The sequence below is a fragment of the Aquarana catesbeiana genome, linkage group LG07 (assembly GCF_042186555.1).
Source record: "Aquarana catesbeiana isolate 2022-GZ linkage group LG07, ASM4218655v1, whole genome shotgun sequence".
In the NCBI taxonomy this organism is placed as follows: domain Eukaryota; kingdom Metazoa; phylum Chordata; class Amphibia; order Anura; family Ranidae; genus Aquarana; species Aquarana catesbeiana.
In genome coordinates, this window is record NC_133330.1 from 86,187,160 (window position 1) to 86,209,313 (window position 22,154).

A 22,154-nucleotide genomic window follows, 5' to 3' on the forward strand; every position below is an offset into this window, starting at 1 on the left:
TGGGAAGTGATTTGGAGAAATGAGTGTTGTAGGCCAAAGGTGTACAGGGTACTGTGCTACGTAGGTTAGAGCACAGGGCTATGAGAGGTCAGTATTGCAGAGCACAAGTGTATGGGGTGGAAGTATGTGAAGTACAGGGATGTTGGAGGCCAAAGTTGTGGTGCAGTGATATGAGAGGGTCCGGTTGTGTTGAAGAGAAATGTATTGGGGAGCGATGTAGACAACAAGGGGGGGGGGGGTGGAGTTCATTACAGATGTGTGCTAGGTGCAGAGCTGAGAGCACGTGTAGCACAGGGCTGTTGGAAGGCAATATTGTGGGGTACAGCTATGTTCAGAAGAAGCTGCATAGTAGCAGTGATCCCATTTGCATCCTCCAAGGAATGCATCTGACACTGTAGAGCACCCCTAAGGAGCCACAAGCAAAAAGGGATCCCCCACCCTGCACAGCCAGGCACACTAGACTGCATCTTTACAGCACACTTGAGTCAGAAGAACAGTCCAGTGCTTTGTTTTTATGTTTTTTTGAAGGGAATAAACTTGGATAGGGTATTATGGGATGCCTACTGGATCAAACCAGCATAACTCTTCAGGGACACAACTATATACAGTCCATATATACACTTCACCTCTTCCTCCTGCACACAGGTTGATTGCAGAATCACAACTCCCAGGACCAGCTGGCGCTGTTTGGATGATCTGACAAAGGCTCAGTCAGATAAGTAGCAAATGCCCTTTACAGGCAGGAACCGTGGGCTCCTTATTTGTGCCGCAAAGTCCCAGTGCCGAGCTGTCCTCTTCCTGTGGCTACTGGTCCCAGCAAGACCTCTTCAGGCACTGCCAGTCCACCTGGGTGCAGCTGCCCCTTTCTCTAGACCTCCTGGCTAAGACTCCACAGTCCTCCCAGACTGACTCTGCATCCATCCCTGACTACTCTTTCCCAGCCCTCTCTGACTGTATCACTCACCAGCCCACCTGGCTGTCCTCCTCCCTGAAAATTTGCCTGGCAGTGTTCTCCTGCTGTCCTCCTCCTGCTCCCATGCCTCCGGTCAGGACACCCCTGTGTGTCGTGAAGAAGGTCCCTTCTGCACCCAAGTTCCCAGACCCAAAGACACGCCCCAGACTAGGGGGCTATCCTCAAGGGCCACTGACAGCCCAACACTTCATCTGCAGCTTCCACCTGAACTCCACTGCCCCAGCTGGGCTGCCCCTGAGTATCTGAGGGGGCCTGCCCCCTGGATTGGTCAGGGCTCTCAGAATATGCCAGGCAGCTCCTCCTTTCCTTCAAGCCCATTCTTCTGGAAGTTTCCAGCAGGTCTCAGAACTAAAGGGAGGTCTCGGAGGTGCTGCCTGTGAGTCATCCAGCCCTCCCTGAGCCACTCAAACCCTGACCCAGAAAAACACAGGCTTGGCTGTCAGCCAAGCCAAAAAATTTACCTGCTCTAACAAAAAATATATTCTAGCACACCAGCAGGTGCTACACAAACAACAAACATTTATCTGTATTCCAAATACCCTTATCAGTATTTTGATCATTTTGACCCAATACACGTCTCAGTCCAGTTTCTAGAAATGTAACAGGCATCCCTCTTCCTAATAGTATCAGGTTTATCACCCATTGTAAAAAGCTTAGCTGAAGTAGGTGGAAAAAGCACACTTTGCTGTCTATTTTTCCTGGTAGAACCAAAACTTCAGTGTATTTTATAACTCCTGAGATAATAAAAGTACAGCCAGAGAAAGGACATATTTACCAGTATTAGTTAATTAGCAGCATTTTCATTACAAACACCACTATCCTAGGAAGTGTCAGAGCAGATTAGGCCCATCACCTCTCCTAGGTCAATGAGCAACCAAATTCCCATCATATCAAAATCTGTATTAATTCAAAAGGTAATTTAATGCTGGACAATAATATACAAGGTACCAGACTGTAACCTGCAGGTATTTCAAGATATTGAATCTGTGGGAGGGCAGCTGCATGGTCAAAACCCTGTGACATCCCCATTGGCCACTCCTCAGACCTCTTGATGGGTCAGATAATTTCTGTCAACACCCTCATAGACAAGAAAGGAAGGGCTGCATCAGCAGTAGTGTTGGGCGAACGGTTTGGCACAGGCAAAAATTCGGCCCGAACATCGCCCGAACATCTGGCGAACACCAGAATTTGTGGGGCACTTGGTGGGATGTTCACCCGCTGAGCGCCCCACAATGCACTGCACGCTTCACAGGGTGTTCTAGGGCCCTATTTGGATGAAGCCGTGCAAGACTTTGCCAATTAGGGCACAGAGCACTGTCAGAGCCCTGATTGGACAAAAAGTCACGGCTCATAGTTCTTCCCCACAATATAAAAGGTTCCTTCCCTTGGAAAGCTTTTACAGTGTGTGGTTGTAGTTGAGATAGATAGCACAGGGTTCAGTTTGCTACTAGCGAGTTAGTGTGTTCACTTATTCGGAGTGTAGAGTATTAGTGTAGTGTTAGTACAGTGTGAGTATAGTGTAGTGTGGTAGTGTATTGCTGTGTTCAACACAGCATTACATAACATTTAATGTTGTATACAGTGCTGTATACCCCCCCCTTTTTTTTTTTAGTTGCAGTGTGTTTTTTTCTTTTGTTTTGTTTTTTCCGTCTTTTTCTTGTCCCCTGCCTGCCCCCTTTTTTTTACAATTGGCAGCCACAGTTTTTCTGACTGTGACGCTGGTGTTCCCCTTTTTTTACATTTTTAAAATAATTTTTACATTTCTCTCAGCAGCAGTCCTCAATTTAAACTGCACCAAACACCATTTTTTTATTTAATAAAGTACATCCAATCACACATTTCCCACTTTATATTAAATTTGGGTAATAAGCCCCCCTATCATGTCTGGGAGGCCAAGAAGGAGAGGCAGACATTCCCATGGTACTATGAGGGGGTCAGCAGCGTCAGTGTCCACAGGCAAAGGTAGACATGGTCTGTCCTCAGGCAGGGCACATTCGTCTCTTACTAAACCATCCTCATCCTCTATGACCCAAGCTGACACAAGTGTGCAGTCCACCACGCTTATTCTGCCTCCATGTCCACAGCTTCTTCTGTCATAGCTCCAGCATTATGCATGAGGAGTCTGAATTATTTGAACATAGCATCAGCCATTTGCTTCTTGAGGATGCACTGACATTATTTGATTCTGATGTTGGTTCTGAGGTAGAGTAAGGAAGTAAATGAGCCTACAGAGCAGGGAGAACACTGATAAACAACAAATTGGCAGTCATGTTACCAATTTTGCCACAACTGTTTGACTGGGTTGTCAAATTTCAGCTTTTTACAGCAAGAGCATTTCTTGCTTTAATTAAGTGCCTTCACCCTGCCGTAACCTTCTAGAGGTAATCTTGATGAAAGAAAGAATTGGCCTTGCTGTAAAAAAATTAAATTTGACGCCCCTGTCACACAGTTGCAGGAAAAATTGATCTTTGGGTGTTGGTGGTGCCTTCACCCCGTAATCAAGAATCAATTCCTCATTCAATCAATGGAATCAAGAGTACCTCTAGAAGGTTACATGGTGAAGGCACCGCCAACACCCAAAGATGAGGTACTCTTGATTCAATTGATTGAATGAAGAATTGATTCTTGATTACGGGGTGAAGGCACCACCAACACCCAAAGACCAATTTTTCTGCAACTGTTTGACCGGGGCGTCAAATTTAAATTTTTTACAGCAAGGGCAATTCTTGCTTTCATCAAGAGTACCTCTATAGGGTTACGGTGTGAAGGCACCACGAACAGCCAAAGCCCATTTTTTCCGCACCTGTTATTTCTATCTAAAGTCTTCGAAAGAGACATCAGACTTTATCTTAAAAAAAAAAAATGCTATTTTTGGAATGAGTATACTATAATTTGGCTTTTTCACATAAGGCTTGCTCACTGTGGTGCAAAACTTTGTAATTTCCATCCAAAATCTGCCAAAGAGATACCAGAATTTATCCAAAAAATCTCTAATCTTGTTCTGATGGCACTAAATTGTGGCCTCATCATACAGACTGGCTCCCCAAGCCGTTGTTTACTAAATAAAGAAGGCTTGCAGGTAAAATCAATTTAAATGTCATTTTTTTTCTTTATAAATGTCGGTTTTGCTGCAGCAGGTTCTATACATGGTACAGATGTGCCACTTTACAGGCAGACTAAGGGGACCCCCAGACACTATAAAGGAATTTTTAATTTTTATTGTTTCACTTTAAGCATCATTAAAATTACTGCTACTTTAAAAACTCTTTTTTAAACTTTTTTTTGCATTGGTACATGTCCCCCAGGGCAGTAGCCAGGCCCCCATACCCTTTTTTTATGGCCAATAACTTGCATATAAGCCTTCAAAATGGGGACTTTTGATTTTTTGAAGTTCAGGTCCCATAGACTTCAATGGGGTTCAGGTCCTAGCTTTTGCGATTTTGGAGAGTTCTGGCACAAACCGAACCAGGGGGTGTTCGGCCCATCTCTAATCAGCAGTATGGAGCTCTCTTTTTACATCAAAAACAAGGAACATCGGCCAAGATCTATGAGCACCCTTGATCCATCTTGCTTATTGATTGGACTTTGACAAACTCTTTGAACATACCCGTATTTATCGGCATATAACACGCACAGGCGTATAACACACACATTCATTTTAAGAGGGAAGTTTCAGGAAAAAAACTTAAATTTTAAATAAGGAACTTTGAAGCAAAATAAGGGTCAGTGCCCATCTGCAGCCTCACCATTGCCATCAATGCAGCCGGATCAATGCCCACCTGCAGCCTCACAAGTGCCATCAATGCAGCCTTATTAGTCCACATCAATGCAGCCTCACCATTGCCATCAATGCAGCAGCCTCGCCATTGCCATCTATTGACTTCCTATTACAGAGGCCGCCAAGTAAACAGGAGATTCTCACTGTATGCAATCTTAAGGCACTCGTCGTCCCCCCCCCCCACCCCCCCCGTTGCCTCCGAGGCAGCTGAAATTGTATTGGCATATAACACGCGCACGCTATCACACGCTATTTGCACCCGATTTTCATGGTGAAAAAGTGAGTGTTATACGCCAATAAATACAGTACTTTGTTAAATATTTTCACTTTTACACCCGTTTTGTTTTTTTGTTGCATTGTCTCTTTTTCATTTGTAATACCCTTTTCCTGTAAATATTTTTGTTTGCACCAGTTTACCTGCTTACTTAAAAAACACATTTTTTAAAGTAAAATTATCTCTGACGCACTAATGCAGAACTTAAAGAATCCCTATCTCTTTGAAGACCGCTACTATAATGGTGAATCACTGGATATACCTATCTGTGATGACAGTGTGGCTTACAGACATTTATGTAAAGTCACAATTGCTATCACTAACATTGTGAACATTTGATATTCTATGAATAAAAATATCTGGTGGCATGATTGATTTGGGGAATGAGAGGGTTAATTGCTTAGTTAACCAAACCCAGCAACAATCACTCTCAGTCAGCTGGCACTTGATTGTGGTCCCGCAAGCCTGAAAATCTTTGCTTAGGGTGGGGGTGAGAGTGTCTCATTGTCGTTTAGCAGTGACAGTGTGGTGTGAGTTTGAACAGGCATTTGTCACAAGTTGGTGAAGGTGGCCGGGGTTTGACACTGCATCCAATACATGTATGACCAATGGCGCCGGTAAAATATGTGTAATAAAGACCAGGTTAACCTGAGTGGTGTTGACTACAGCCATGTTTTGGAGAGTAGTGTGGAGGAGGTGAGGCAGAGCAGACCCATGGGGGAAAGAGCAATGGCAAAGTGGGGTGTGGGAGAACAATGCTACTACTGGGATTGCTGTTGTTAAGCAAGTAGTAGGAAGCAAATAGTGAAGGGCAGGTGAGATGAAGGTGGCTCATATGTCCTAAAAGTTCAATGTTATACAAGAACCCTCCATATGCACAGACTGGGAAAAAGCATACTTGTCTCTTTAAACTATAATGGAGGATATTAATGAAACTTGTTTTGAATGACCTGCTATAATTCAATGACCTGCTATAATTCAATAGCAACTATTTCACAGGAATTAGGATACCCCTCTTAAGACAAACATTTACCTGCATTTGCAAAGTTGCATCAGAGTCCTCATATATACGAACAGCAACACCAGAATTTTCTAGTGCCAGCTTTTCCAGAAAAGGATAATCAACACTATAGCCAAAGCCAAGACAGTACAGGGTGTATCTTCCTTGGATTGCTCTTTTCACATTTTCCTGAATTCTTGTTGGATCTGATTCACCTTAAAGGGGAAATATTTCTAGTTCAGTTGTAAGACATTAGAGGACAGCATTGTAGCATCTGTTCATGCATTACAACACACTCTTCTTAGACCCCATTCACATATTTTCGGTGCTGTGTGGTGCGTTAACACACATGCAAAACACAGTGGTGACGTGGATATCATTGGGAGGAGCCACTTCTAGTAGTGTGGGTTTCTGCAAAAACTATAAATGAAAACTTTGCTTCACTGGGGCTGTTTTTGGCAGTGCAAGCTTTTAGTTTAGCAAAAGGGTTGCTTTAAGCAGCCACTTAAAATAGATAATTTACTAAACTTTGGTGTGTGTAATCAGAAAGACAAAGACATGACTGGGGTGGAGTGTTTTGTATCTACTGTATTTGTATTGATTCAGGTTGGAGTGTATGTACCCGTCTTTTTATTGCCCAGAAACTATAGAAGCAAAAAAAAAAAAAAAAATAGGGAGTTAATCAAGCAAATCTATTTAGAATCAACTTACCAACATTAGCTTGACCGTCCGTGAGCAATACTATTAAGGACACACTCCTCTCTGGAACCTGTTTTAGTTCATGTGCTCTATTCAAGAGATGAACCGCTTGCATCAAGGCATCATTAATATTTGTTGCTAGAATAGGAGAAAATATTGCAATGCTATAATGCAACAATCTTTAAAGCTCTGGACACAAAAACCTTCATTTAAATATATTCCTGAATAGCCGCAAAGGATATAAACCAACTTTGTGTGCATTTGCAAACCTAATTATTACCTTGTAAATGTAGCAGTGACACCACTGTGCTGTACATAGCTTGTGCAGAGAACAGAGCTGTTAAAGGGGGTTGGCAAGTCCCACCCACTACAATCTGCCTACAGAAAATTACAGGAGGGGGGCGGAGACAAGACCCTGCACAAGGAGAGAGAGAGCAGCAGGGACCAGTCTTTATTGCAGAAATTTCTTGCACAGTTTTACACTGGATTACTGCACAGATCTGAAGGAAATACACAAAGTACATCAAGATTTAGGAAGAAATACACATGACTTCCTATCCCAGAGTCCAGCTTTAACAAGTACATATGCAACATTGCCTTCACAAAGCAACTCCATGTGACAAGTAAAATCACAGAGTGAACTTAAATGCCATCCAGGAAACATTGCAGCTATGCTACAACAGAAATCTCAGTTTTCACTTAAGGTAATTGTAAAAGTTTTTTTTTTTTTTTGAAAAATAACAAACATGTTATACTTACTTGATCTGTGCAAGGGTTTTGCAGAGAGTGGCCCCGATCCTCCTTTTCTGGGGTGTCCCGGCAGCGTTCCTGGCTCCTCATCGGGTCCCCCCCATGGAAAGCCGCTTTTCCTGGGGGCACCCGTGCGGGTGCGGTCCTGAGTCCTGCTGCTGCGTCCATTGACACAGACTGCAGGACTCGGCCCCACCCCCGACTCCCATGTCACTGGATTTGATTGACAGCAGCAGAAGCCAATGGCTCCTGCTGCTATCAATCTATCAAATGAGGACCCGAGACAGCGGCTGGAGCTGCTGGGCTCGTGCTCGTCGATGGAACGATCGGGTTCAGGTAACAAAAAGGGGGGCAGCTGCAGAGCAGAAGGTTTTTCACCTTAACACATAGAATGCATTAAGTTGAAAAACCTTGAGGGTTTTACAACACCTTTAATTTCATTAGTATTTAAATGGAAAATATAATTATTAATAATAATCATTAAAAAATTGTACCATTCAGTTGCCTATTTACTTACCTGCAACATGTTTTTATTAGGAGCTGGCTTGTTGTGAATAAATACCATGATGCGCCATTATTTATTTCATGTTTACTCTCTTTTGATACTCCAAACTTTTAAAAGTATTTGGTTCCTATGGTGTGTGGCTGTGAACCTAAGCAAGGGCCAAAACAGGCCTTAAGAACAGCTATGTCTGGCTCCATGGTTGGAGCACTGGGGTATAAAAATAAGAAGGGATCAGTGCACAAGTAAAGGGGGTTGATCTAGAGTGTCACCGGAGGAGAGAAAAGTCTCAGCACATTGGAGGAAAGTAGCATAGGGTTTAACCTGAAGTGCGGAAAGAAGGAATAAAGAAAATGAAGGACAGAAAAGTTAAAGTGATTGTAATGCCGCGTACACATGATCGGACTTCTCGTCGGAAAAAGATATGACGACCTTCAAGAACGCGGTGACATACAACACTACGACGAGCCGAGAAAATGAAGTTCAATGCTTCAGAGCATGCGTCGAATTGTTTCCAAGCATGCGTAGGAAATTTGCGCGCCGGAATTGCCACAGACGATCGCATTTTTGGATAGGAACTTTTCCCAACCGAAAAATTAAAAACATGCTCTCAATCTTTTGCTGGCTGGAATTCAGCCAGCAAAAGTCTGATGGAGCATACACACGGTCGCATTTTCCTACGAAAAAATCTCATCGGTCTTTTGCGGGCCGAAATTCCGATCGTGTATACGCAGCATTAAGGTTTTTTTTGTTTTTTAATTAGGATAAAAAATGTTTTATTCTTACCAGCTCTGTGCAATGATTGCACAGAATGGTCCCTTACCTCCTCTTCTGGAGTTCCCCGCTGGCACTGTCTACTCCTCCTCTCCCCCAAGTGACCTCTCAGCAAGCTGTGTGCTAAAGGAGCTCCCATAGACACACATAGCGTAAGTCGCCCATGCCCCTGATCCCTTCTCACAGGAGTTTGACTGACAACAGCAGGAGCCTTTGACTCTTCTGTGAGACTAGGAAGAAGGAGCAGGGCTGCTGCAGACGGGACAGCGCTGGATCTGTGGAGATGTCAGGTAAAAAAATTTTTTTTTGGGGGGGGGGGGAATTAGTTAATGAGCTGTTTTTTACCTTAATGCAAGGAACGCATAAGGCTCCATTCACATTTCTTATAGTGGGAACAAGCACTTCTGCTTATGATTCTTTTTGCGCAATTTTCACGCGATTCCACGTGTTGCACATAGGGCAGCTCATTCATTTCAATGGGCTGCCCTATGTGCATTTGTCATTCAAAATAAGCTTGTGCTCCTTTTGGGGCAACAAGCTTAGCACGATTTTTATATGCACATTTTGCTGTGATTGCTGCGCAGTTCTGTCGTGCAACAATTGTGTCATGGCTGCACTGCGTTTGGGTGCCATTAAGAATAATGGCACCCAAACATGCGTCATACGCTTTTGCTGTGATTTGGAATCATGGGCAGAATCATGTCGATTCTGTATGTGATTCCAAATTGTGTAATGTAAACAGGGCCTTAAGATAAAAAATAAACAATTTGACTTTAGAATCACTTTAAAGTGGACATGAACATAAAAAGTGAGGATTTGTTATTTTAAAGAGTGTCAGGGCTGGGCTCAGCCCTTCCTTCTGAGCTGGCCACTCAGCTGCCGGTTAATTGCCAGCTCCTATCTCTCTACAGTTACTCACCTGTTGATGATTTCCTGCTCGTCAGTCCTGCTTACTTAAGCCGTCCAGCCCAGATGATCTCTGCCTTCGCCTGGTCAACATCACAGAAACTTTCTCCTGCGTTCCTGTTAAAGACCTGCTTGGGTGACGTTCCTTCTGGCTCTAGATCCTGCTTGCTGCTCCACTACGCTGATTCCTGGCTTCCTGACTTTCTGGCTTGTCTGACTATCTGCTCCGGATACCGAAACTTGGCATGTTTTGACTACGTTTGTTCTATTTACTTCTATTATTAACCACTTAAGGACCAGCCTCGTTTTGGATTTTAGATGTTTACATGTTTAAAACAGTTTTTTTTGCTAGAAAATTACTTAGAACCCCCAAACATTATATATGGTTTTTCTTCTAACACCCTAGAGAATAAAATGGTGGTCGTTGCAATACTTTTTTTTGCACCCTATTTGCGCAGCGGTCTTAAAAGCGCACTTTTTTTGGAAAAAATGCACTTTTTTGAATAAAAAAATAAGACAACAGTAAAGTTAGCCCAATTTTTTTTATATTGTGAAATATAATGTTACGCCAAGTAAATTGATACCCAACATGTCACGCTTGAAAATTGCGCCCGCTCGTGGAATGGCGTCAAACTTTTACCCTCAAAAATCTCCATAGGCGACGTTTAAAAAATTCTACAGGTTGCATATTTTGCGGTACAGAGGAGGTCCAGGGCTAGAATTATTGCTCTCGCTCTACCGGTCGCTGCGATACCTCACATGTGTGGTTTTACCACCGTTTTCATATGCGGGCGCTACTCGCATATGCGTTCGCTTCTGCGCGCAAGCTTGTCGGGACGGGGGGGGTTTAAAATTTTTTATTTATTTTACAATATTTTATTTATTTTTACACTGTTTTTTTAAAAAAAATTGTGTCACTTTTATTCCTATTACAAGGAATGTAAACATCCCTTGTAATAGAAAAAAGCATGGCAGGACCTCTTAAATATGAGATCTGGGGTCAAAAAGACCTCAGATCTCATATTTACACTAAAATGCAATAAAAAAAAAAAAAAAAAGTCATTTAAAAAAATGACATTTGAAAAAATGTGCCTTTAAGAGGCGTGGACGGAAGTGACGTTTTGACGTCGCTTCCGCCCAGCAGTGTCATGGAGACGAGTGGGTGCCATCTTAGCCTCACTCGTCTCCAGACACACCACAGGGAAGGACGCGATCGCCTCCGCCGCTACCTACAGCTCCGGTAAACGGCGGAGGGCACCGGATCGCGGCGGGAGGGGGGGGCCTCTCTTCCGCCACCGATAAAAGTGATCTCGCGGCGAATCCGGAGCAGGGACCACTTTTATCTGAAAGCCGGCCGCCGCACGAATACGGGGATACCGGGGTTATGGCAGCTAGCTGCTGCCATAACAAAGATATCCGCCGCCAAAGTTTGGACGTACATCGTCGTGCGGTGGTCGGCAAGTGGTTAAACAAGTGTGATTTAACTGTCCTTCTGTCTCGGTCTGATTCATGGTTCCTGACAAAGAGATCATCTAGAAATGTTAATTGTGTTTAAAGTAGATCTTACCTCAAGAACGATAATTTATAATATAGAAGTTTACTAAACAGTGAAGGCTGGTCCATAAGGGCCACCCCCCCAAATGTGACCAATAGGAATGCGATTTATAGAATGATTTATTTTTAAATAAATGATAATATGACTAACATTTTTTAACATCTTAAAGTTAAAAAATGTTAGTCATATTATGATTTTTTTAAAATGTATCATTCTATGTGTGTGCAGTACACTGTGGGGCGCCAGACTAATAGAAGTCTATTAGGTCCGTTAATGTTTAACCAAGTATTTGATTGGAGCCTGAGGCCCTAATTGGCTTGTTTAACATTGTGCTCAGGGCGCAATGCTCCCCAAACCCGCCCACTTTTGACTTTAGCGAATCAAAATCTGTCACGCGTCACTTCCTTTTTCCCGGCCAGTCAAGAGGCTGAATATTTGGAACATGGAAGCCGCCAGGTATCAGGGGAGCCATGATAGTGGAGGCTCCATTTTCAGGTAAGCAGATGGAGGGGTTTGCGCCCCCCCCGAAAAAAAAAATTCACCAGCCACCACTGTTATCAAACCTTAGTAGTTGCTGCTTTAGTATTTTTTTAAGACTAAGTAGATTTTCCATTAATCCTGTCAGAAATCCATTGTGCCAGAATTCCCATCTGTCCTATATGGGCTACAGAACATCTCCCAACATGTGATGGAGATAGGAGCTACAGTAGGATGGATACAGTAAAGTGAGAGATGGTAGATACAGTGCAGCAGTGTGTTACGTGCAGGATCTTCAGGTAAAAATAACATTTTTTTAAAATGACCCGTCCCGACGAGCTCGCTCGCAGAAGCGAACTCATACGTGAGTATCGCCTGCATATGAAAACGGTGTTCAAACCACACATGTGAGGTATCACCGCGATCAGTAGAGTGAGAGCAATAATTCTAGCCATAGACCTTCTCTGTAACTCAAAACATGCAACCTGTAGAATGTTTTTAATGTCGCCTTTGGAGATTGAGGGTATAAGTTTGACGCCATTCCACGAGCCGGCGCAATTTTGAAGCGTGACATGTTGGGTATCAATTTACTCGGCGTAACATTATCTTTCACAATATAAAAAAACTGGGCTAACTTTACTGTTGTCTTATTTTTGTATTAAAAAAAGTGAATTTTTTTCAAAAAAAGTGCGCTTGTAAGACCCCTGCACAAATACGGTGTGAAAATAAAGTATTGCAATGATTGCCATTTTATTCTCTAGGATGTTAGAAAAAAAAACAATATATAATGTTTGGGGGTTCTAAGAAATTTTTTAGCCAAAAAAACTGTTTTAGACATGTAAACACCAAAATCTCAAAACGAGGCTGGTCTTTAAGTGGTTAGTCGTCCAGCTCACTTGATCTCTGCCTTCGCCTTGGTCACATAACAAGCAACCATCTCCTGCGTTCCTGTTTAAAGACTGGGTTTGCTGACATCCCTTCTGGCTCCTTATCCTGCTTGCTGTTCCTCTACTTGGATCCCTAAACTCTGGCTTGGCTGATTACCCGATCTGGTTACTGAACTCTGGCTTGGCTGACTACTCGATCCGGTTACTGGACTTTGGCCATGCTTTGACTACGCTTACTCTATTTACCTTTTTATTTTTATTAATAAACAAGTGTGATTTTACTGTACTTCTTTCTTGGTCTGGTTCATGGTTTCTGACAAAACTGAATAAAAAAAGCCCTCATAATAAATTTGTGTAGTTTTACTTAACCTTTTTGGCTATAAATATTATATACAGACAAACTTAAGTGAAAACATAACATATACTGTAAATTCATAAAACCAGTCCATGCATTTGTAACTGCAATATACAAATGTGCCAAAAAGTGTCCACAAGAAATTAATCAGTAAATAAATGTGTGCATGCCTCCGTGTTGAATCCCACAACACTGTGCTCACAATAAAATTTGTGCACTGTGTACCCTCCACCGGATGCACTCTCACCTTGAAATCTGACCACACTTTTACATATGGTCAGAGAAAGCTTTTTGTCCTATTTCAGAGGAATATATGTAGCGCCTCTCCCAACTTTCTGGGAACATGGTGGTGACCTCCAGAGGCGGGGAGGGCTGACATACATCCTCAGGGTACGGGTTACTAGGCATAGTGGGTGATCAACAAGGTAGAAATTGGTCGGCAGTCACTTTTATGCTTGAACAAAGAGAAGTTTATTTCTCGCAAACAGGAAAATGTGGGAGAGAGGGGATAGAGCAAAGGATACCCTTAGTCAAAAATAGTAACGATCAGCAGACAGGCAAATTGGCAGACTCCTTAGACAAAAAGAAGGCAGTTAGCAGTACAGGAGAAGAGCCTTTAGGCTGAACCAGCACATTTGTACTTTGTAGAATAGGCCGTCTCTTATAGTAACTGAACTTAACTCACGGAAGGTGCAAGAACTTTATGGATGGTTCCGTACTGACGCATTCCCAGGCTCTCCCGCTCCCCGATCCATGCAAGAGTCACCTCTGGTACTTCATCTCAGGTCTCCAGCCCTTTCAGAATTATTTCCAGGTATTGAGCAGGCTCTCCTCTGCAGAATCTTGAACACCTGGATAGGCCTCAGGCTTTAGGCCTACCCAGCAGGAGCTGTTTCACACACATCCCACCCAGACCGCAGCCTAGGCAGGGAAGACCTTGAGCACCTGACTTTCTCCAAATAAATACCCTCTCCCAGCATTCATAGCTGCCAATCTGATTGGCTGAGAAAGGTATGTTTATTCATAACCTGAATTCACTCTAGCTCATCATACTAATGTCAAAGGCAACAGCGCCACCTATTGACAAAAGGGAGAAACCTCAATTGAAACAGGATTAGGAGAAAGCTATTGGACCACTAAAGACTACAAATTAGCCAGGCTAGGTACCACCCAGCACAACTAAATGTACCTGTAGCCCTGTTTTAGGACAAGGGTGCTACAAATATATGCTCCCTGGAGGGATAATCTCATTCATATGATTACAACTTTCCTGTATCAAGCATTGGTGTTCCCATTCATCCAGACGTGCAAAAATTGCAAGGACAAAAGGTGGTAGAAGGGGCAATTGCCGAGGCAATTGCCGCCAGCTCTATGTGGAGGATTGGGAGGGGTGTTGGGAGCTCCAGCAGCTCCCTGCCTTTCACTGACAGGAATGGCTGCAGTGTCACTCCTGTCAGCAGGGTTTTTTTTTATTGTTGTCAAACACAGAATCAGCTTCGTATGACACATTTTGTGTTTATAAGTGACAGAGCCCGCTCTGTGCAGGAGGAGTAGCTTCACTCTGCAGGACTGCATAACTCGCTGGGGGATAGTGGGCTGTGTGTACTGGGGGAGAGGGAGGAGAGAGGGCAGTGTGTACTGGGGGAAGAGGGAGGACGGCGGCTCTGTGTACTGGGGGGAGAGGGAGGAGGAGGAGCTCTGTGTACTGAGAGAGAAGAGGGGGGCTGTGTGTACTGGGGAGAGAGTGAGGAGGAGGGGGGCTCTGTGTACTGGGGGGAGATGAAGGAGAGGGGGCTCTATGCACTGGGGGAGAGGGGGCCTCTGTGTACTAGGGGAGAAGGAAGAGGGGGGCTATGTGTACTGGGGAGAGAGAGGGAGGAGGGGGGGCCTCTGTGTACTGGGGAGAAGAAGGAGGGGGCTATGTGTACTGGTGGGTGGGGTGAGGGGGCTGTGTGCACGGAGAGAAGAAGAGGAAAGAGGGCGGGCTCCATGTACTAGGGGGGAGAGTGAGGATAGGGGGTTATGTGTACTGTGGGAGTGAGAGAGGAAGGGGGCTCAGTGTATTGGAGGGAAAGAGAGAAGGGGGCTCTGTGTATTGCGGGAGAGGGAAGGGGTCTTTGTGTACTGCAGGGAGAGTGTGGAGGGGGGCTCAGTGTACTGGGACAGGAGGGAGGAAAGGGGCTCTGTGTGCTGGGTGGAGAGAGAGGAGAGGGGGCTCTGTGTCAAAGGGGAAGAGGAAGGAGAGGGGGCTTTGTGCACTGGGGGAGAGGGGAGAGGGAGGAGCGAGGAGCTCTGTACTGAGGGGTGTGGAAGTCGAGGGGGCCCTTTTTACTAAAGGAAAGGAGTAGGAATAGGGGATGCTCTGTACTAAAGTGGTGGGAGCTTTGTAGTGAAGAAGTAGGTTTGGGTTTGAATGAAGACCTCTGTACTGAGGGTGGGGGGGGAGCTTTGTAGTGCTGTTTCTTCCAGTGATGTCATTGATGCAGGAATATTTTTTCCTTTCAGTGACACCACCAACACAGAGACATTTTTTCCTTTCAGTGACACCACTGATGCAGAGACTTTTTTTTTTAATTTCTAGTGACAACACTGACTCGGGGGCATTTTTCCTTTCAGTGACACCAGCAACTCAGAAACATTTCTTTCTTTGCCTGTTAGCACAGTATTTGTGCACAGATTTTAAACTTTTCACTGGTACTATTTATTTGTATGCCACAAAAATTACAAACATTTTGGTACTCACCACTATTGGCCCCATCCCCTTCTCCGTCCAACGGGGGCGGGTCAAGGGGGTGTAGGGTGCCGGGGGGGGGGGGGGGGGCACAGTTTCCCATCTTCAACCTGGGCACTGGTTGAGCTTGCCCTGGCACTGTTTCTGGCACCTCTTGTTCTGTGGCCTTATAGCTGTATATCTGCAGTGTGAAATCTTGCAAGGCACTACTGCATGTGTCTTACTGCTAGTTTCAAGTGATTTAGAATGAGATTTGGTGATGATACTACTGAACTGCTCACTGGACTCCTGGAGACTTCATGGAGAGAAGCTGTACCTGGAGACCTGCAGTACCAGGATCTCCCTGCTTTTTCTTTATTCATTCAGTGGATCTGTACTACCTCCACCTCTCCTGCTGCTTTTTGATCATTCCCCCACCAGTTATCATATCACCAGCCATCAGGGAGGTATGTTTGACATGAGCAATGCCCTGCTCTGTGAATTTTTATGCTGGATCATTTTAATATGCCCATTTTATAGAAAAAAAAAAATTGCCCTCTTGATCTGCGTCTCAGTTTCAGTCTCCTCTTGCATTGATTTGTGTAAAAAACAAAACAAAAAAAAAAACAAAAAAAAACATTATATTATATTATATATATATATATATATATATATATATATATATATATATATATATATATATATATATATACACACACACATACACACACACACACACACACACACACACAGGTTGATTAGTGTGAAATATTAGACAGCATGGAAATACTTGCAAGAGGCTGTAGTCCTCTGCTGAAATCATGTAAAGGCCCAACTTAATAGAATTTAAACTTACATTTTTACAATTATTGTGATGATAATGATTATTTTCTTCAATTATCTCAGCCTGCCTGAAGTTGCTCTTTAAGTACAGTATATACAAATTAGACATGTACAGTAGTTTTGCTCTAAATTTTTTTTTTACTTACTCCCACCAATATTAAAGTTTCTGATATATTCCCTGGCAGCTGTTAAGTTTCCAGGAGTTGCTTTCACTAAATTGTCCTGCCACACTGAAGTGTAGCTGCTAAACAATATAAAATTGAAGTAGTCGTGTTCCATTGTGTCATCCAAAATTTGAAGGAGAGCTTCTTTTGTCTGAATATAGAAGCACATTGTTAGTGACAAGTAACAAATGTATCATAGACATTAACACTGTTATATTTTTTCTCTTACCTGAGTGATTTTTGAACCACTCATTGAGCTGCTTTTATCTATTACATATATAACATTTTTGGGCACTCCACCAAGCTTAGGAGCAAAAAAATGAACAAAATATCCATTGACAACCTAAAAAATAAAAAAAGGGCAAAGATCAAATTTTGTTATCAATTAATTATTGGAGCTGATTGAGACATATGAATCCAGTCCATACTCTTATACCGTGTACACACGGCCGGACTTCCCGACAGAAAAAGTCCGATGGGAGCTCTTGGTCGGACAGTCCGACCGTGTGTATGCCCCATCGGACTTTTTCTGTCGGCATTTCCGACGGACTCAGATATAGAACATGTTCTAAATCATTTAGTCGGAAATACCGACGGAGTTTAGCCCGTTGGCAAGTCCGCTCGTGTGTACGCGGCATTACAGTTAATTTCCCTCTTTGCCTTAATGCTACAGTCAAACCTCAAAATAAAACCTTAAGTTCAGGCATTGGTGCAGACATTGTTGCAATGCACTAGTCTACCTTCAGCCCCCAGTACGACTTCAGGTACGACATGTAAATTACAAATTGTACCTGAAGTATCATCTAATGAGTTTCTATGGCGGTATCTTAATAGGTACGATTTCAAGTAGTGCAATTTGAGAAGTAGTTCATGTGTTTCTTTTTTAGGACTCCAGCACGATTTCACTGCTATAGACTATAATGTAAATAGTGCTGCAACTCATACCTGTGTCTTTATCAGCACTACTGTAAGAAGTTAAATATTAACCCTTTGCAAGTTAAAATTTAGTTCATCACATCACTGTTCCTCCCTGTGACATGGACAGCCCCTCTCACTGAAGTAGCACTGAAGTCATAGTAAATTGTTACAACTCTCACAGAAGTAGTGCTGAAGTAGTGGTTGAAGTCAGGCTTTAAATCACACTACTTTAAATAGTACCTGGTGTGATTGCAGGCTTAGTCCCTTTTGTTGTAATTTTATGATTTACATTCTGCTTGTGATGGAAGAGAGCTATTCACAAACACACTCACTGCAGGCTCCTTGCTGCCTCTCACATACATTGGTGTGTGCAACTGTTCCTCCCACCACACTGGTTATCCCCAACTGTGTCTTCCTCCTCCAACCCCGTGTCCTCCTCCTCTGGCTCCCCCATGTATTCCTACTCCGCCCCCCCATATGCTCCTCCTCCGTCCCCCCTGTGTGCTCCTCCTCCGGCCCCCCTTTCTGTCCTTCTCTGACTCCCCCTCATCCCCCCACAGCTCCTCTCCTGCCGGCTGCTGGGGGGATCTGTCAGGATTCAGGGTGGAGGAAGGGGCGGGTAAACATGTAATTTACCGGCCCCTTCCTTTCCCGAATTGGACTCAGTGAGCGATCGCTACCGATGAACAGGAGCTGCTGTCTCCTTTTCTTTAGTTTTTAATACTTAGGCTACTGCGAAAGGGACTAGGGAAGCCCTATCCTCAGTCCCTTTCTCTGTCTTAAAGGGGAGATGTCAGGGGTCTGTTTAGACCCCTGATATCTCACCAAAGCCCACCAACAGGGCTAATAAAAAAAAAATTGTGCTAAATATAAAAAAAAATTGTAAAAAAATAAAAAAATAAAAAATTGAAAAACAAATAAATTTTAAAAAATAAATAAATAAATAAATAAATAAATATAAAAAAACTACTGACACCAGCCACTGCTCTACTGACACTATCCACTGCCCTACTGACACTGTGCACTGCTCCCCCCCTCCTTTTCCAGAGACTGTGAAAAAAAATAATAAAACACAAAATTGTAAAAAATAGTAGATAATAAAATAAAAAAAAAAAAAAAAAAAAACACTGACACCATCCACTGCCCTACTGACACTGTCCACTAACCCCCCCCAAATAATTCTCGAAAAATGTATACAAAAATAAATTGTAAAAAATAATAAAATAAAAAAACACCTCTGACATTGTCCATTGCTCTACTGACACCATCCACTGGCCCCCAAAAAGCATTTTGAAAAAATAAAAAAAATAATGAAATTGTAAAATAATAATATTAAAAAATACTAAAAAATAAAGAACTGCTGACACCGTCTACTGCTCTACTGACACCATCCTGCACATACTACCCACCACCGTACACTCCTCACCTGAACATTCTACCCACCTCCATACGCTCCAAACTCCTCTCCTACACATACTTCCACATTTTTTTTTTTTTTTATCAATGCCTAGGGCCCATTTTATCTGGAACACAGGTCCATTGATTTCATGATACGCCCCTGGCCGTATGCCAATTTTACAATGCTGTATTATCTGCGGTATTCTAATTTTTGCAGTAAAACACCTGCTTGTGTCCTGTGTCTATAATACATTTGAATCCATCTTGCTTATTCCTTTATTCTTAATGAGCCTTTGGTAGAAATCGGCTAGCTGTAGGACAGTTTTACAGCAACAAGAACAGGGACAGCTTGAGCAAAACACTGGCCAATTTATAACCACAGATCAAAGCGAGTATATTACAGCTTGCTAAAACTACCTGAAAAACAGGCTTTTTAAAAAAATAAATGAATTTAATTAGATTAGGAAGCCTGGCCCTCAATATAGAACATATTACCTGTATATTTCCTGGAGATTCTCTGTTTACGTCATATATCACAGTAAAATCTCCATCTAGTAATGTAGTTGTACAACCAGCACAGGTGCGCTGTTGGTTTAGTGTGGGTGTAAAGGTGATTTGCCCCTGAAAGAAAAAATAGGGTTATTAAGACCAGAATTGCTATGGGCATTGTCACCTTTTTTCTGCATTTCTTTGCTCCATATTCCAAATATTGTGAAAAAAAACATTTAGGTCTATTTTGTAGGTACACATTGCCAATTAAAAAAAGTTTGCTGATAATTTATGCCACTCTAAGGATATATATGCTGAATAGCTTTGACACCAGCCAAGTTGCCCTCAAATGCTGGCTCTAAAGAAATATGCAATGAGATAAACATTCACCATAAGGTATGGCAACTATTAATATAAAATTGGGATGCCTTATGCTGGCAATAAACAGGAAAATCTTTTATGAATCTTCTTTGTTCATTACTTCTGTTTTGTTATTTCCAAAGAAAAAATACTCAGGCATGCATTACTTTTGTCAGTTTATTACGGGGGTAGGCAACATCGACAGCAAGTCATGCCTGTGGCTGTCAGAGTCTTGCAATGCCTTATGGGATTGGACTGAAAAGGTTGCCTACCCCTGACCACGTGTTTTGGACAAGTCTGAAATCATGTTACATTATTATGCTAAATCCACTGTGGGGGCTGACATTTTACAGTGCCCCAACTGAGCATTGTCAGAAGTTTGACTTTATGCAGGTAAGTTGGAGGGGTACTAAGAATAACAGCCAGTGGCTGTGATACTGATCCAATAGAATCAATACTTTCTGAGCCACTGTAAGCATGCATATCAGAAATTGTGACTTCACTGGCAGCCCACTTATTCTAGATCAGTGTCTTAACAAGTAATAAAGGCAAATATGATTTTTTTCAAAAGGAGAAGAGTAGTAGCAGCCCCCATACATTTTTTAGTTATGGTTTCTGTTAGGCCTCTTGCACATGACTGTATAGAGCAACATATGGGCGTACAGTGTAAAATACAGGCAGTCCCGGAGTTACGAACACAATAGGGACTATAGGTTTGTTCGTAAGTCGAAGTTGTTCGTAAGTCGCAACACTGCATTTGTAAGTGTAACTTCCGGTCGGAACACTGCGTCTGTAAGTGTAACTGCCGCCTGTGCATGGATGTGCGATGTTCCGGCACTTGTTATGTTATCTGGGGTGTAGTACGGCAGTGTGGGAAGTGTTCGGAAGTGCTCAAAAGTGTTCGAAAGGTATCCAGGACCCGCGTGGAGCACAAGTGACTGGCATTTGAGGCCGTTCGTAAGTAGGAGTCGTTTATAACTCGGGTATTCATAACTCGGGGACTTCCTCTGCATCTATTGTTGTGGCGCCATGGGAGCCACAGCTGCAGCATCTTTTTGCCAACAGGAATGCATAATACAAAATGCTATGCGACCACAACTGCCACTACGGACATTTACTTGCATATATATACAGCATATGAGTGTATTTTTCAAAACGTTAATGTTCTGCATGTGCGACTAAACAAAGCGCTTTCGGCAAAAATATGCTGTAGCCGCGGCTCCCAAGCACCACAACAACAGACTTATTTTATACTGTACAACCATACGCAGTTTTATATGGTAAGAAGCCTAATGCAGAAAAAAAAACAAAACCGATAATTTTTTTTACTGCTGTTTTCTAACAATGGGAACTCACAGTGATTTCTACACTCCTTTAGTCATTTCTTTAAAACTTTGATCTTGTTTCACAATGTGATGTGATAAAAACACTTTGAACGTGTGGCCATATAAAAAAAAAAAACTCAATCTTGTTTCACATGTGATGTGAAAAAAACACTTTGAACGTGTGGCCATATAAAAAAGAAGAACTGAAAGTACGCAGTTGCGGGTATCTGGTTTTAGCCCAACTCCATACATCACTATTGATGCACCTCTACAATGGGCAGCCACACTAACCAACAGTGAGGTGCAGGGCATGGGGGTGGGCATGGGGGTGGGCCAGAGCCATGGACTATGGGAGCTGATCAATATTGACTTATCAAAGTGCTCCAGTTTATCTGCATCTTACCCCTACCTCCCTACTGCAAATCGTCTAGCTTTCTTGTGATCAATCTACTATATTCCTACTTTTTTACTAGCCAGATCACAGAAAAGTAGCTGCTAGTCAGCTGTCTAAAGCAAAGAAAACACCTCGTACTTGCAGGTATGAAGGAGCATGCGACTCACTTTATATGACAGGGCTGGGCAAATCACTAAACACCAGTACTGTTACATGGGGAGAGTTAACAGCACTGTGTAAGCTATACCTTGAGCAATTAAGCCTGGTTCACACCTATGCAGGTTACAGTTGATGCATATTCCAGGTGCATTTTGCATTTTTCAATACACATTTTTGATCCATTGAAGTCTATGAAACCAAAAACACAACCTGCTAGTCCCTGGCCCTTTTCATAAAATGCACAGATGTGAATGTAACCCATGGGAAATCATGTTAAACAGATTGTAGTGTGTTTCTGCAAAACTGAAAACACTTCCACTCTTCTTTACAGATCTTCCCTAAATCCTTATGGTTATGGTTTCTTGGCTGATGCTTGGCAACTCGAAGTTTCAGCTCCCTTCATAAATTTTCTATAGGATTAAGGCCTGGAAAATGGCTAGGCCACTCCATGACCTTAATGTGCT

The 22,154-nt window shown here is 42.8% G+C and overlaps 1 protein-coding gene across 1 annotated transcript in view; it reads right to left on the reverse strand.

The window, feature by feature from the left end:
• The window catches only part of LOC141103136 (inter-alpha-trypsin inhibitor heavy chain H3-like), a 171,909-nt gene that overhangs the window by 66,157 nt on the left and 83,598 nt on the right, over nt 1-22,154 (reverse strand). The window contains 5 exon segments of the mRNA XM_073592415.1: nt 6,059-6,240; nt 6,737-6,862; nt 16,630-16,798; nt 16,877-16,990; nt 19,459-19,584. Of these exon segments, the coding sequence (XP_073448516.1) occupies nt 6,059-6,240; nt 6,737-6,862; nt 16,630-16,798; nt 16,877-16,990; nt 19,459-19,584 (717 nt within the window).